An 18,163-nucleotide genomic window follows, 5' to 3' on the forward strand; every position below is an offset into this window, starting at 1 on the left:
TTGAGATGGTTTGATTAGCTGCTGGGGTTTTCATAGTCAACCTCCAAACTGTCTATAAAATACCAGAACCTGGAAATTAAACATCGAGCCGCATTCTGAAAAAAAAAAAATAAATGACTCAGGAGAATTCAATAATATAACTGTATTTAATGGTATAAAAGTAATGTCATAAAAATGTATTCTATTGTTCTGAATGTAATCCACTTTATAATTATGCATGCTTTTTTCTTTCCTTTCCTAGGATTCCTTTCAAAATCGGACAACCAAGGAAACAGATTGTTTCGAAGACCGTAAGAAAACCACAGGATTTTTCTGCTCCTTTTTTACTTTCCTTTACTTGTGATTTGTGTGCCACAAAATGCATTTGCACAAATAATAACTGTTTTCATACAAGACTCTTGAACACTCTTCCTGCTTGACTGATATGTTTTTTTTTTTGTTTTTTTTTATGATGCCAAAATCTTGAAGAGATGGTATAAAGCCAAAATGTATATATAACGGTTTATTTTATAAAAAAAAAATACACAACTATGATAAAATGATATGAATATATAATTAACAGTATTTACTTATATAGTTTTAGATTTATTTGAAAAATAATAAAAATAACAATTTGAAAACAAAATGGAATCATCTGTTCTTAAGACAAAGAATAAAGTAATATCAGAAAAAAAATTTTTTTAACAAATTTGACAAAAATGTGAACAAAAAGGCAAAATTCTCAGTGCTCAACCAACTAAAACAAATGAAAAAAAAGCAAAAAGTTGGCACACCAAAACTTTTAAAATGTAATTATTTATTGCAAGTATTTATTGCAAGTTTTCACCAAAAGTGCTCTATTAAAAAAATAAATAATAATAATTCCTTCATGAAGCAAGTCAGCCAGCTATGAGGTGAATACAAACACATATGCAGAGCAAAATCAAATTTGAGAAAAAGACCAAGGTACTGAATGGCTTTAATAAGAGAAAGAACTACAATCCCAAGAAGCATTGTGTATGGCATTAATCAAATTAAAAATGATTCATTTAAAGATGCTGATTATCTTGGGTAATCTAGTTTTTCCACCTGCAAATCTGCTGTTAAACACAATTATTTAAAGTTAAAATATGATATGGCCGATGGCTTCAATAAAAGCATATACCATTGATTGACAACCCGGAAGCTCACAGTAGGTCTGTCTTTAAAGGTTTTTAATTTATCGTTAGAAATCACGTCATCTATGGAGAAAATGAATGGTACTTTTACAGTTAAACTCTAGAGTTTGTTTCTGTGAGAGCAGAATTTCTTTTGAATTGGTTTTAAATGCACATATCTCCAGTAGCTACATCTCAGCACACAACAGATCACTCTAGCATCGCCTCGACGAGTTTCCTCAGGCACACGCCGCTCACATTCTCTCCAGCAAATGTAAAGCTTTAGTTTTCTGGTCCGGCTGACTCCAGTGCTGTGGTCTGGGATTGAGTCATTGTTTGAATAGATCGACTGTGAGTTCATAAGCGCCTCTCTGTTGTGGGCGTCCCGATCTCTTCCTGGTTTTAGGGACGTCAATCAACATCTTTTTTTCTTATTTTCCCCTCATCACCTCGTTCCCTAACTCGCCTCCTTTCCTGTTACACCACACTTCCATGAGTGGGCAGGCCACAGGCCGGACACACGGCTCTAAACGGGGCAACCGACTGCCTGCCTTCCCAAATATTGTTTATTTACAGACTTTGCCCACCGAACCACAGGACAGGAACCCCTACTGCTGCAATTATGGCATCATTAACCCCCTACACACGGCGGTAGGGTGGCATGGACGCAAGCTAATGTGGCAACAGAAGGCCACGGCAATAATTACAGGACCTCCTGCAACTGCTGATCTACAAATGAAAGATTCAGCTTGTTCTGTTTTCTTAATCTCTTTTTTTTCTTTTCGTTTGATCTCGTTGGCGTTCTTCAGCGATCTCGCCTAATAGCTAAAACGTCCCAAACTGATATCCAGCTCATCTTTTTTTTTTTTGCCTTTGTTTTTGACTTGCCCTGTAGATTCAGTTTTCATGATTACACACCCAAGAGCGCTTGTAGAAAACTAGAGCAGTTTGCCCACACACTTCTTTAAAGAGATCTTTCTCTCCATTCTTCTCATACCTCTCCACATGTCTCCTCCACAGGTTGAAAGGGACTTTGAGCGGGAATATGAGAAGCTCCAAAAGTAAGTTGACATGTCCGATGTGGTTGGTTTGATTTTTATTCGATGTGTTCTGCTACCCGCAGAGCTTTGAATGTTTCTGTGTATCATTAGCTAGCCTCAAATTGCCCAGCAGAAGACAGCACTTAAAAGACGACAGCGAAACAAACATTTGTTTTCCCAACAAGAGCAAACCCAAGTAGTACATCGATTTTAAAAATAGATCGGCATCGGATTTGAAACCTTTGGTTTTGATCAAAACCGTGGCACCAGTCGAGGTCTTCCAAAGGATTGCTGACGTTGTCGACGAGACCCTGATGCATCATTTGTTTGTCCCCAATCATGAGAAAAGTGAAGTGTGACACAACGCAAGCGTGGTTACTGGGTTTTCTCCTCCTCCTCTTAATGTGAGGATGACTGAAATGTCTCCAGCCTTTATCCATAAGTATTTTCATGCATAGACCTGTACCTAGCCAGTACACTTCAGGACTTTATAGACTATGTAAACCATGGGTTATGATTAATGTGAATGGATAAATCTCACAAAATCTGTCAAGAACATATCTAGGTCATATTTCACCCCAAAATGAAAAAGAAATGCATATATTTAAAATACAATATTCTCCCCCTCGCTATATCTATCTATCTAACCTTAATATGTTTGTGTATAAATGTATGTATGTGAATATATGTGTGTGTTTGTGTACAGTTTTCATGACTTATATAAAATAACCTTGCTAAAGAAGATATAGTTTCCCTCTCTTTTTTTTTCCACCTTTGCTTTCTATTATTCTTTATTTTTAACCTGTGAGATGTTATTTTGTCATATTTACCCCAGCATGGAGTCATTTAGTAGTTTTAATTACTGCTTCTCATATCCCTTGTCTTGTTGTATCAGGTCGAAGGTCACCTGTAGAGATGTATGTGCTTTCTAGCGCCTCACCTTCTCTGTCGCCTCAGTTTCGCTTGTGTAGGTGGAGTCCCGGTACAAAGTGTTGAAAGGCATATATCACACACGCAAACGCTCGCGGTGTGGGCACGGACATGTAGGGGCCTGAACTCTTGTCTGCGAGTGCCGCTCCTTTGGTTTGATTGCTATCAGAATACCAAAGATTATGCAATAACACACACATACACATACACACCCCGAGTATGTGATGCCCGTTGTCTTCGTGAAACTCTTTTGTGGTTGTGGGTGCACTACATTGATCCGTATTCAGTCATTCATTTAGTTTTTAAAATGAAAATGTTTTTCCAAACCTGTATCACTTTTCTTTCTTCTGAGCTAGTAAATTGAGCTAGCTGCTGTTTTCCATGCAGGAAAATAATAAATAAATGAAGACTAAAGGGCCCATTCAAACCAAAGATGATAAACTATAAGAATACAGTTTCATCAAAGATGTAAAAGAACAGCAGAGTTCACTCCACAACTGTTATGATAATGGCACAGAGGAACGATATCATTGCTTGGAATCACTTTTACAGCACTTTTTTTTTTTTTCTCGAAATGATGAACCAAAAAATCATTGAAAGCCAATCCAAATCAGTCGTGCTTTAAAGAGCTGAAGCGTTTAAAGTGGGAGATGACAAAACTGCAGTGCACTCAACAAAAACAGAAATTACTCATGCTTTGGTGTGGACACTGAATATAGTTACCATTTTAGTTATCTTTATATTTATAGTTATTGGCGTGAATAGGCCTAATAGCCTTCAAGCTTCAAAAACGTGCCGTGATAACCCCATAAAATAGTCCATAATACTAGTTTCTACCATGTACAGTGTTTTCTAAGTTTTCCAAAGCCATACATTTGTAAAAACGTTTTAAACGAAAATACTGTATGTTTTTCTAATGCAATTTCATGTTTAATTCAATTAGTTATTTGCTGTTTCTTTGCAACTGTTTGTGAACATTACTAGCAATTTTATTGTGGAAATAGTTTCTACCCCATTTTTTCCCCCAGTGTATTGTGGCTTAATGTGGTGTTAACCACTGCAATTACATCAACTAGAACTATATTAGATTCACAGAAACATCATTCAGACCATTTTTCTAAACCAAACTACTCATTTTATGATGTTTTCATAAGCTGTTTGAAGCATCAATGTTTCAAATGTTTCCTCAGGTTTCATAAAAAAAAATATCTTCTCTAAATTGATATTTTTCCCCAAAAAGAAAATTTTGTCATTAATCACTAACCTCCATGTCGTTCCAAACCTGTAAAAGCTTTGTTCGTCTTCAGAACATAATTGAAGATATTTTGGATGAAAACCGGGAGGCTTGTGACTGTCCCATAGACTGCCAAGTAAATAACAGTGTCAAGGTCCAGAAAAGTATGAAAGACCTCGTCAGATTAGTCCATCTGCCATCAGTTATTCATCGGTAATGTTATGAAGCAGCGATAACACTTTTTGTATGCAAATAAAACAAAAATAGCATGTCTCTCTGCATTAGTCTAGACAAATTGTTGAATAAAATCTTTTTTATACTTAATTTTTTTTTTTTTTTTTTGCTTCCAAACAATATTCTCGTCACTTCATAACATTACGGTTGAAACCCTGATGGCAAATGGACTATTCTGATGATGTCTTTCATACTTTTTTGGACCTTGATAGTGTAATTTACTTGGCAGTCTATGGGACAGTCACAAGCCTCCCGGTTTTCATCCAAAATATCTTAAATTCTGTTACGAAGATGAACAAAGCTTTTATGGGTTTAGGACAACATGGGGGTATGAGATTAATTTCAAAATTGTCATTTTGGGGTGGAGTATCCCTGCTGTTTTAAAGATGAACATGAAGGGGACGAAATTACAGAATGAAAATTTTTAGGTGGACTACCCATTAATGGCAAAAATCTCCTGGTTCATGTCCAAGAATATTCTTTACTAGTAAAATCACTATGTCTCAAGCGATTTATTAACATTGCTGTCATGCATTTTTGTTTGGAAATTCACACTCTTTTGCCAGTAAGACTTACATGTAGTCATTGCCCCGTAATGCATCGTCTGTTCTCCTTCTTCGGCCCCCCCGTATTCCTCCGTCAGAATTGGGGGGTTTGGTGCTAATGTGTTGCTTTGTAGCCTGCGCTAGCTCTAAATGCCATTCACATGTTCGGAGGAGGCGTGCTGCTAGCGTGTTCACATGACAGCCGTCTGTAGCAGCTGGGCCAATGCTACTCGATTAGCACCTACCGTAATGGAGCCTTTATCTCATCTTGTTAGGAGTCTCTCTTTCCATTTCTTGCCAGTTAACCATGATTCCCCACCTCCTCCTCATTCTTTTCATCAATTGTTTATTTTTTTCTTCATTTCGCGTCCTGATATAAAGGGGGTATGCATTCCCACAATCTTTTCTTCCCACCTTGGCTGCCTTTAGTTCTTCTTGTATATCATACAGCCAGAAATAAAAATACAATTACCAATTTCACAACTGTTTCCCCAGTTCTCCATTTTCCTTAATTGCTGTAGTAAGTGCAGTGTGAGGTGCCTCAAGGGAGTCCCTCAGACCGTGTCTAATTTTCCACCTAATTGATTGTAATGAACAGCTCCCCCATCAGCGCTCGTGTGAGCTCGAGACGGATGCAATAGTGCGGTAATTGCAGTTGTTAACACCCCCAGCGGGTGTGAATGGATCAACCCTGTGAAAGACCCTGTGAATGATCTCTTCTGCATCTCAGGAACTGTTACTGTTTTACAGAAACATAAATGGAAACTCGCAGATGAACGTAGTCAAATAGTTCAGGTTGTTTATCTCTGATTTAAATATGATATGAGCATCTGATGCATTAATATGAACAGATGAAAGAGTAAAAATGGTTCATATTCACTACGAAGCGTCACTGAATGGCTTACATTGAAGAAAGTATGTTAACACAATATCATGGAGACTGGAAGATGGGCTTCTTTTACAACCATATATAAAATATTGTTACACTTTCAAACGGGATTTATATAATTCCAATGGCTGAAGTATGTTTCTTATGCTCTTTTTTGGAATTGAATAGTATGTGAAACTATAATTGTCACTTTTGAGAAACTGAATGCGTTGTAGAGTTTCTGTAAAAATGGAGGGAAGATTGCGAGAGAAAAAAAGGCATTGTTAATGTAAAATATGGTAATATTGCACTGTTAATTAAAACAATTATTTGTTTTAGGTTGGAAGAACAGACAAAGAAGCTGCATAAAGACATGAAGAAAAGCACAGAGGCTGATTTAGGTTTGTGGTTGTGATGATTCCTCTTCTCTCTGCTAATGTTGACTCTTATCTAAACACAACTGCTTTTACTGCTCATAGGAAAGGAAACCTTATACTGTTGGAAATCGGTTAAATCAAGCTATAAGTTTCCATCAACACTGAACTGTCACATTTTTTTCACCAATAGTAAAATAGTCTTCTCTGATATTAACAGAAATCTGAAGAAGTCCGTGAACATTAATTTAATGATTTGTTTAAAAGTGTGTTACAGAGCTGAAACTATATACTATAGCATTAAAGCAATGTCCTGCATCCAGTAAATCAACTTTCTTCTGTACAATGCTGATTAACATGAAATCGTTTAAACTGCGGTTACAGTAACATGTTTCTGTGTGGATGACGCAATTTAAAATCCGAACAGATTTTAAAACACTAGTCATTATACCGTTGGTGACTTTGTAAATAGTTCCAGAGGAAAAACTGTGCATCATACACTAAATGACTGAGGATCACACACATCCAGGCTTTTCAAGTCAATCCAAACACAACAAACTCATGCAGAAACATGCACCGCTGATGAAAACACATGACGAATGAAAACAATGAAATCAGTTCAGAGATGTTTAATATCCTCTGACTGGATAGAAGCTAAAGAAACATTGATTCTGCTAGACTTGCCTAATGTTTTGAGGGGTCATGAAATGGAGAATCGAATTATTAATGTTTAATCATATGAAAGGTTACAATGCAATTAAAAACATTCTAAGAGTAAGACTGTCAAACTCAGATATTGTTCTGTCAGTGGATTTAAAGAATCTGCACCTCCAAAAACTGTCCCATAGCCTTCCTAAAGATAACCAAAGAAAATATATACTGTATATGACCAAAAAATATATTCAATTTGTTCTCTTTACGTTTCTCAATGGTCTGTTTTGTGGCGTATTTTAAACATTCTGTCGTATATTTCTGTTTTTTATTATTATATTTTATTGACGGTGACAAATTAAGATAATACTTTATAAAATAATCATTTTTACGAGCATGGGAACTTTTTGATGCAAAACAATTTGCAAACTTTATAAACTAACCCTATGAAACATAAAAATATGGAACTGCATTTCATTTACCTCTTTAAGTCCTTTGGCTATACTTTGGAAAACAGTTTTGATGTTTCCGAATTAGTCAGACATGAGTCAGAGTTATTTTCTGTGGTATTATGCCTCAAATGTCTGTACTGAGACTAGAACATTCTTTGGAATGTGACAAAATATTTAATGTAAAGGTCAACCGGTGAATGCCGATTTCCACAGAATTCTAATGGATTTCAGCATTTTTTGGTGAAATCGCCATGGCTTAGCTATGACGGGGAAGTTAATTTTGCTGAGTTTTATCAGACTCCCTGCACATGTAGCTGAGATAGTGCACCACACAACTGCCAACAGACCTCCACCACATGGAGGCACATCAGCGATCAAACACGCATCTTACATCTAGACATAAACCAGAAGTTAACAAAAGGTCAAAATGTTTAACCCTTTAGAATATAGAATAGTTTCTGTGATGTCCGCAGGTCAGAAATCGCTCAAATCCATAAGATACCAGGCAAAACACCTGCAAAAGAACAAAGATTTGTAGAGCCGCTTCTCAAGTTTGTTCTGTGCATGTTGGTAGGGGTCGTTAGAGAGTTGACGGCGATGATGAATATTCACTAAAGAGCTCTGATCGTGTGCTGCTGCCTCAATAGTGCCAACGCCAATTACAGTCCGTCGCCTTCCCTGCCAGAGCTGCTTAAAGTCAGAATGCTGATCAGATGAGCACGTCAGCGTCAATCCAGATCAGACGCGCACCAGGCAGGAAGCCAGAGAAAACATCCACCCCTCTACACCCCACAGCCCAAACACAGGAAAGACTTGATTTACTTGAGCTAATTGGGGCAAAGTCAAGAAAGAAGGGGAAAGTTTCTTAATTTTGGTCCCACTTTGACGAATGTGGATGTCTTCCATTTTAAATTTGAGAACTATTGTTGGTTTTGTTGCTGTTGACGTCATTATTGTTAGTATTATTATTTGTGTTATCCATGTCCTATTTACTGTACAGTCACAGAAATTCTGGAGCCTGTATGAAGAAGATGATCCATATATTTTCCAAACCCCTTGTTAATGATGATGATGATTAATAAAAATAATAATAATAGTTATTTTTAGTATTATTTTTTGTGCTATTTTCAGGAATGAAAAGGCCCCTAACAGCTGGAAGGACTTTATTTATAATATTTTAATTTATATTTATTATTTGCACTTATTAATTTCATATAATGCAAAAGATTATATTTTTATTTTTTATTTGAACAATTCCAGCATATGTTTCCAGTCTTAAATTTGTGGTTTAATGTAGAAATAAACAAGAGTTTTATTTTGCCATATGTTTGAAACCACTAAGCACTCTTAAGTACTTGCCACCTTTGCAGATGATGGCTGCTGATGGTTTTAAACCAATACACTTTCTGTTTGTCGGTGACATGAAGTCCCAGACATGATAAAAAATAAAGGACTGTTCAGACAGTTTTCTGCACTCCTTTGTATGTTGGCTGTAATGATAACTGGTTTCGTTTGTTTTCCAGCAATGTCTAAAGCAGCGGTGAAGATCTCGGGGGACTTGTTGAGCAATCCGTTGTGTGAGCAAGATCAGGCTTTCCTTGAATCCATGAATGCTTTGGATACAGCCATGAAGAGAATGGATGCGTTCAATCAGGAGAAGGTGAGATTCAGATGTAAATGACAATGTTTACCAGTGCATAAAAACACAGCTTCCTCTTATGACTATTTGAAATCGTCTTATGTTGACATAAAAATAATTGTCCTAAAGCAGTCCCCTTTTATCTCAATGGCCCCAGTGTAAGCATGCAATTTGAAATCTGCCAATGAAATGTTGATGGCTCAGTACTGCTGCCAGGGTTGTTTGTGTGTTTTTTTTTTTTTTTTTTCTTCTTTCTCTGAGCCGGGAATGCCTGTTTTGGGTTTGGTTGTGATTCCAGACTGCTGAATTGGCCCCCAATCATCCAATAATAACAGCTGTAAAATATCCCCAAATACCATTCCAGCTTCATTCTACATCAAATCTACTGAACTCCGCTCCTGAAGGGACACTGTCCTGCAGAGTGTTGCACCCACCTTTACCAAAACACACCTGCATATCATTTCAAGTAATACACTATACCCTATTTCACTGTTCCCTACATTAGTCCACTAATATAGTCAACTTGAAGGAGTGAATGAAAGCAAGTTTGCATAGTTTGTGTTTGCTGTTTAATAATCATTAGAAAACCACTCCAGTAGTAACGAAAAGATCTTTAACTGTCATGGGAAACTATCATTTATAAAACTTAATTAAACTGTTTAATCATCGATTAAAAAGAAATGTATACCTGTATGACATCACACTCTGCAGCACTCAGCTGCAGGCACCATCTTCTGGCGAGATGGGGGAATTCATTCAGCACGACCCTAACATTGCATTATTGGTATTCGTTAGTTGAGTTCACATCGGTTGTGTACTCGTTAGTGCAGTGCATCATGGGATGGAATGAGTGCACTCTATAACGTCCATTATGGTTTCATACACTACTATAAATGGCTGTCCCCTCAAGTAGTCCACAAGGGGGTGATTTCGGACACTTGATTAGATGTTCAGGTGTGTTTGATTCAACAACCATACTCTACAGAGTTCAGTCAGTCAAACCTTGACCGCTTGGATGTGCTTGTTTTTTTCTTTTGATTATTATTTTGGCCAATAGGTCGTCTTAGCCTTGCACTGACACCTAGTGCTGTGGATGCAGCATCACACACACATTTTCAGTTATTTATACCTTACAAAATTTGCAGTAAATCAGGATTTGTTCTATTTTTTTCTATGAGAGAAAGTGTCAAATAGTGAGCAATATATTAAGCTGATTTCAAAATGCCCGTTTCCATGTGGCGACCCACTCCATGTAAAATATATGATAAGTGTAAAATCCAATTCAAGTGAACATTTTCCTTAATTACGTTTTTATTGAAAAAAAAATTTATGGCTAAAACTTTTAAATGAGGAAAACGTTACTTTCTTCCATCTTTAAATATCATAAGCTCTGCACTTCGACCAGAAGTATTAGGGCTTTGTAAGCTGTCTCTTATTAGAAAGTGATACTCATTTGCATGAAAAGCAAGTGAATGTGAGACATGTTTATGTTTTGATTACATTGCCGCCACTAGATCTGGTTTATTCACCTTTAGGCCCACACAGAATCTGTATACGTTTTCTAGCTTCCATATTTTCTGTGCTTCTTGTGAGCAGAAATTAGTGGAGCTCTGCAGAACGGATTTCAGGATGGTTCAGTTTGTGTGTTTGTGTGTGTACTACACTTCAGACAAACCAACATTATGCATCAAACATATCCATCCCTTAAACCCTTCATTTATCCATCCAAATCATTACAGACTGCTCCACACCCCCATCAGATATCGTCTGAACCTTTATCCAGCATCTTATTGTGATGCTCATTGTGTGATGAGTTTAAAAACTGCAATGTTTTTAGACACAATGAGTCTTAAGCTGTGTTCGCTGGAAATACAGTAATTTCAACTGGAATCTACACAGCTGTAAACTTCATGTAAGTGAGACCGATTTCCACAGGCAGATTTTGCAACAAGTTGATCACTCAAATTGGCCACTTTGACCAACAGAAAGCTGCTTGGTTTGAAAGTGACTTTGGTGTGAATTGTACTTCATGCATCACTGCTGTGCTCACAATAATCAAAGAGCCATTTTTGCCTGCGTAATTCCATCAACTACAACGTATGTAAAATTCCCGTGCATATCGATCTTCCCAATAACCGTCCATATGACCATATGAACCAACTAATGTTTACATATAACTTGACTCTTTAGCACATCTCAAAAATAAACCATAGACCAACTTCAGTTCTGCCTTGCAACACCTTCTAACCCATGTTTATTTTCTACTTTTGGCCGAGAAAAATAGTTGCATTTCTGACTTTGGCAGAAGTATGTTCTGTCTTCCCTCCAGCAGATTGGGAATGAGTAAGTTTTTCTCTCAGCAGACCCCACGCCCTTCTACACTGAGCGTGCACAAGCATCTTCAAATGAGTTCCATCTCTGCGTTGCTATCTTCTGTTTCCTGCTGCCTCCGATTGTTGTCTTTTTCCTATTTTCCCTCTTATTTCCCCACATTGGAGTCAGTCTTCCTTTTGAAAGTGGTTAAGAGCCCTTAAGCAATACACACAGCATTGAGTTCACGTCAGAAAAGTAACACTCATCTTCTCCGGTCTATCGCCTACAACCTCTGCCCTGGAAACTGTGCCCTTCAACATTCCCAGTGTATTGAACTCTATGGGGCGAAGCATCAAGCCACAGCACTACTCCCACCGTCAGGCATTGTAACATGATGCTTTAGACAGTTTCGACTTTGACATTTTCTGCTGACCATTCAACGCTTAGCTATCGTTTACCGGACAATTTGCTTAACATTTTATGTGAACAGAGCTGGAACAAACATCAAAAAATGAAGGAAGAGAGTCTGGTCCCCTACATTTTGCTACATTGAGTTTTTCGGTTGAGCACAGCTGGCTAATCATAACTTTGAGAGAGTTGAAAGATGAAAGTTGAAAGAGTATAAATCTAGAATTCAGAACTACAGAGACAGCGACTTTTTCTGATGTGTATATATATATATATATATATATATATATATATATATATATATATATATATATATATATATATATATATCTACTCAAGAATGATTATTTTACTGGTTCAGTTCTGGAGATTAATTAACTGATTGAAGGATTTGATCTCAGTGGATCTATAACGGCAATATACCTCAAAAGTCACATGGACTGATTTTAAGGTGTTTTGTCGTCATTTTGTTTTTGAAGCTTAATAATTGCATTACCTTGTTTTGTATGTTATGAACGATTACATGAGCCCCATTTATATAATGGATCATTTTGTAGTCTTGATAGTTTAATTTACTCCATATTTTTGAATGTGGCTGCCCTCAGCTGATAATCAAAGCCATCAATAACTGTTCAGTCGTGAATATTCGCTCGTGCACAAACCTGCCAGTGCGAAACACACCGCGAGTGCCTCTAGCTGTAATGCAATCCGCAGATCTCAGAAATAACAGATTGAAGCCTGATGCAAATATCCTTGCTCTCCGCTGACCCCTCTGTCAGATTCACCAAAGCCAAATGCTTTCTACAGCGCTCTCCTCTTCGCCTGAGCACCGTTTTCTCGTACTCTACTGTATGGGCACTTGGCAAGCGGACGGTGCTCTATCCGTGGGCGACGAGAGATGTTAGCACAGCTGATTTCTCAGCTCTGCATTTTGCAGTGTGCTGGTGTGAATTACCACCCTGGGATGCTTGAATGGTTAATAAGACTCCCATGAATCACACAGCAAACCTGCAACAAACTCCCCCAGTTCTTCCAATTGAGAGGTTTTGTCACGGTAGCCAAACAAATCATATTTGTGTTATATGAAGATAACTAAACCATGGAGGGAGAGATGGATTGCCCCCAGGGTGGATGTGAAAAGGCAGTGTAATGTTATGGTAATAAGTGCAGCTTGATTCGAGGCCTGCGCTGCGTATTTTTAAGTAGTGTTTTAGCATCTTTAAGGCCTGTAGAGCTTTTAATGGTTAATATCTAGCAGCCATGGTGGGGAGGAATATCGATTTTTCAGTTCATTGTATGCATTGTATGTATTTTTGGGTGTTATGTATTGTTGTGTAAATGTATGTGTGTGTGGTTGATCTCTGGCCTCTGATTCACTCACAAACTCTCTCTGGAGTGTTTTCCTCAGGCTGTTCTCTCATCCTATAGATATATTTCCCCATCCTTTCCACCATCTACTCTATCTCTTTCTTTCTACTCTTGTTTGCCTTGACTGTCCATTGCCTCTTTCAATTGAGAAGGTATTAGACGTTGGTTTAAAGGTTTCATCTGTGTTTGGTTATTGTGTTTTAATCCTGCTGCTTTTCAAATGTCTGAATATGAGAATCCATTATAAAAACTTCTATGATATAACATCCAGAATCCACACCAGAGCTATAACGATACAGAGAAACGAGATCATTGCGAGATTTTTCCAGCTGAGGAGCGATTTAAAGACTTTGACCCCAATCAGAATCAATCCTGCTATCACAAACTTATGTTTGAGATGATGTATGAGACACAATGTTTGCAGAAAACACAAATCAAAGGAAATATCACTGTATATATGTATAGGAAATGTATATCATAATTTATGTATTCTTATTTATTAATTGCTAGGTTTACAGCTTCACATTTACAACCATAAGTGTACAGTAGTTTGTTAAAACTAGAAACTTTTATTAAGAAAGCAATTTAGGGTTGGTTTATTTATTGTCTGTTTGTTTGTGAGGTTAGAGTTAATTTACAGCTACAAATAACCCTAAATGAACAGTAATTTGCACTAAGGCCCAGTCCACATGGAGACGTGTTTAGCTGTATGCACATACATTTTGTATCGTATAGGTATTTCGTCCACACGAATCTGGCGTTTTGGGAGAGTTAAAACTGATAATTTTCACCAAAGTGAATAAATCTGAAAACGCGGCACTTTTTTGTTTTCGCGTGGACAGCGAATCCGTATATTTTCTGAAACGATGACGTCATCAGCCCACGTCTCGCCTCTAGTCAGACACCGCTACGTCACATAACCACAACAAAAACATGAACAAATACTGAACGTTTTTTTTTTTTATTATTAACTAATATTAACTTAGATTAATAAATGTATTGTTCCATGTTCATTTGTATACCACGCACAAGGTTTATGCGCATAGTCCAAGTCTTCTTCTCTGTTTTTAGTGTATCTCTGTGGCAGAATTACAGCGCCACACACTGGTCTGGCATGTATACTACATTGTTTTGTGGTTTCGTGTAGATGCAGATATTTCTTGAAACAAGGAAGAACAAAAAAAGATCGGATGGGGAAAGCTCTGGCATCGTGTGGACGTAACCTAAGACTAGACACATTTATAAAAAAAAAAAAAATTGAGTGACTTTTATTTATTTATTTATTGAAGAGCTGCATTAGCAGGCATTTTGGAAAACCAACACTCAGCATCCTTACGTTTCAGTTTTAGTTAGTTGTTAGTTTATCTATTTTTGACTGTGGATTAAAGCTGTCATTTGGAAGACGGTTAGCTCCTCTTTAATGAATCGTTCTGTTCTGGGGTGGCGTTGTATTTGCTCTCAGTGACTGAGACTGCTCTCAATAGCGAGTGAGTTGTTGATTAGCTCCATAAGCTTCGATCTTCTGATGGGCCTGTCAGCTTGTGTCGGCTTCCCTCTCCGTGTTCTGGTTTAACGTTCCCTGTTTGCTCTCTTCTTGCATTGTTTGCCAGGTTAGGTTAGCATTCTGTCAGCCAACCGCATCCTATTGACTTCTCAGATCTGCAATGTAAATGATGTTTTGCAAGTTTAAGGTTTTAATTGTGTGCCAACTTTTAAGACTTTGTTGGTTTGGGGCTCGAGGCGGCAATGCGACGTACGTTTACACCCATTTAACTCGAACACCCCCCTTCCCTTTTCTCCTCTCTAGCCCTGACACCACATGGAGGAACGAGGGCAATATAAACTGTTATTGTTAAAAATGTTTGTTTGCAAAGAACTTTCATCTCGTACGGCGGCCCACCCTCTTCAGCGTTTTCAACCCCAGCCGGGGCTGTGCTTTCATGTGCCGTCCCTCGACGATTCCAGCCTTTTGTATTCACTGCACAATTAATATTCACGTCTTTCTTGCTGCTTTCCTCACGCCAGGAGCACAATAAAGAAACAACGTCACTAACTTTTTCTCCATACTTCTCATTTGAACGCCAAACGCTTTACGCATGGAAAGTGAGCGGCGACAGCTGTTGATCTTTTAAACGTGGGGTCATGTCAGATCCTGTCACCAATTACCTTCACTGAGCAGTTGCTATTTATTTATTTAGTTTGTTTTGTTGTGCTCGACCGTAACGATCAATGTCATTTATTTTGATGGTTGTCATTCAGCTGTGATATGAACTATTTATTTTTTCAGCTAATGCGTTTGCTTGTTTGTTTTTCTTTTCTGTGTATGCAGGTCAATCAGATTCAGAAGACCGTGATCGACCCTTTGAAAAAGTGAGTGCCCTTTTTGCTCTTTATTGAAGACAAACTAGTATTGCGAAAAAAAAATTTGGCTTTAGACTATTTAACAGACGAAAAGGATGCTCCACCTAGTATACATACTTAAACAATTTCTTTCAGATTAAAATGAACAAAGATTTTTTTTTTTTATATAATCCATCCCTGTGAGTCTGTTTAATGCAAGTGAATGGAGGCCACAATGTTGAAGCTCCAAAAATCACATACAGCCATCATGATGGTAATTAATAAGACTTGAGTGAATTGTATAATTTCTATTACACTGCTGTTCAAAAGTTTGGGATCAGTAAGTTAAAAAAAAAGCCTTGCACATCAAGGCTGCATTTATTTTGATAATACATTTTTAATTTAAATTTTTAATTTAAATTACAGAAAAAAAAACCCAGTAATATTGTGAAATATTATTTCAATTTAAAATAACAATTTTCTTTGTTAATATAATTTGAAATACAATGTATTTCTGTCGTGGCAAAGCTGAAATTTTGATCAAATAAATGCAGCCTTGGTAAGCAGTGCTGTCAAAAAATAAATAAATTAATCAAAATAAAAGTTACGCTTCTGACATTTATCTGCCAAACAGGAAAACTTTTCCATCAGTACCAGTAATTGGTAAAAAAAAAAAAAAAGCTAAATGCTATATAATGGCCGTTGCGATAACTGGGTCAACCGCTAGATTTATTCATAACACTGCAGAAGTGTAGAGGAGTGTTTCTTCTAACATGTGCGTCACATAGCACAAAAAGCCCAAACTTGAGAAAGCGTTAAAAATGTAAATATTCTAATATATAATATTCTATTCTAATTTGCCATTTAAAAAAGGTCAATGAGGGAAAAAATAAATCTAAGACAGTTGACAGTAGCCATTGACATCCATATATATATATATAATATGGATGTCAATGGCTATACATTTACAATACATTTATTTGTATTTTTTTCAATTAAAATCATCAACTACTTGGTTACCAGCATTCTTCAAAATACTTTATTTCGTGGTTGTTTGGAGTAAATGATGACTACATTTTAATTTTTGGATGAACTATCCCTTTAAGTAACTTGTGTGAAATTGATGTAAAAGTCACCTGTGCTTTATTTGGATAAGTATGCTGCTAATGTAGGAAATAGACAGTGCGGTAGCTCTGAGCAGAGCTGCTTTAGCGGTCTCTTTCATTTATTTTATTTTATTTTTTTAATAAAAAAAAAAAAAAAAACAATTCTGTTGACCTTCAAATATTTTCCTACTGAGGCATCATCTTCCACTGGACATCTGTCCTGGAACTGATTATGCCTTTTTGAACCAGCGTTCATTAACAGTCCACGTATGTGTGATCTGAAGATAGTTATGAATGCTGGCTGGAATTGTGTTATTGTCTTTAAACACCTGGAATCAATCTGCGTGTCCTCGCCGGAATAAATCTGTGCGCTATTCTATTTCAGTCGGAACTGATCTGTTTATTGCATAACAGATCTACAGCCGGACTGCTGCAATTAATGAATATGTGGAAGGTGTGTTAATGACTCTTTCACGTCCCCAGACTTCCTCTCAGCTGCACGCTTTAGAAGAGCAGAGCGTTATATGAGAACTGCTCTGACGGCTGCAGGTCTGTCCCGAATGAAAGAGTGCGTCTGGAGGAAAGTTTATTTGGCTGTCCGCCCCTCCACTCCTCTCTCGCCCCCATGAGCACTATTCCATGCCTCCATCCTCTCGTGGGACGGGCCGGAACAGGAAGCAGGCCTTATTGAGCGACTAGGAAGAGGAGTGGGAGCAGAGACACTCCTAACAAACGCCCTGTGTGTGTGTGTGTCTGTGTGTGTGTGTGTGCGTGTGTGTTTGAGGATTCTTTGAGTGACTACTTGCTCCACTTTCGTCCTGAAGGATGTGCTGATTTGTGTTGAGTTTTATAAGAAATAGTTATATTTGTTTTTTTATTACTTTACCCTTGACCACAAAGAGGATTTGGTCAGCTCTGGTGAAGCCGTACAGTTGTCGTATGTGAAGAAAGACAGCGAGTCGGAGGAAGATGGATAGAAAGTATGTTCTGGTGGGGTGTGTGTTGCAGCCCTGTGTGTGTGTGTGTGTGTGTGTGTGTGTGTGTTTGGTGGCAGGATGGAATGGTTCTCATTTCCGCTGGCTGGTGGGTGTGTGGCGGACGTGTGTGTAGGCTCTTACTGTGGCCTCAAGCCCAGAAACACACACACACACACACACACACACACACACACACACACACACTCTCTCTCATGTACACACAAATACTACGCGCACAGTTGAAGCGTTAAACAGCAGAGTCAATCTTGCTCAGCACACACACACTTTTGCACATACACATGCAAACTTACAGCTGACCACTTCTCTTCCATATGGTAACAAATATGACTGTAGATAATATTGAACAGATATTGAACACTGATTACTGAATGAATCTCACAATCTTGAAATATGTAGATCAAATTTTACATCAAAATTAAAAGAAAAAAAAAATCAATAATTCTAATATGCTCAATGTGGTGTGATTATCATAAATTATTATTGGTGTTCAATTATTAATGATGCTTCTTATCAATGTTTAACTTTTT

At 37.5% G+C, this 18,163-nt stretch overlaps 1 protein-coding gene across 3 annotated transcripts in view; it reads left to right on the forward strand.

Annotated features, from left to right (window-relative positions):
- The window catches only part of LOC113039685 (bridging integrator 3), a 47,530-nt gene that overhangs the window by 9,485 nt on the left and 19,882 nt on the right, over positions 1–18,163 (forward strand). The window contains exons 2-6 of one of the 3 annotated variants that reach the window (XM_026197699.1): positions 242–290; positions 2,157–2,197; positions 6,327–6,388; positions 8,988–9,124; positions 15,522–15,562. In XM_026197699.1, the coding sequence (XP_026053484.1) occupies positions 242–290; positions 2,157–2,197; positions 6,327–6,388; positions 8,988–9,124; positions 15,522–15,562 (330 nt within the window). The remainder of the gene's footprint in view (positions 1–241; positions 291–2,156; positions 2,198–6,326; positions 6,389–8,987; positions 9,125–15,521; positions 15,563–18,163) is intronic. The other 2 variants (XM_026197701.1, XM_026197700.1) reach the window with 2 other exon arrangements.

This window comes from Carassius auratus, chromosome 22, assembly GCF_003368295.1.
Source record: "Carassius auratus strain Wakin chromosome 22, ASM336829v1, whole genome shotgun sequence".
NCBI lineage: Eukaryota > Metazoa > Chordata > Actinopteri > Cypriniformes > Cyprinidae > Carassius > Carassius auratus.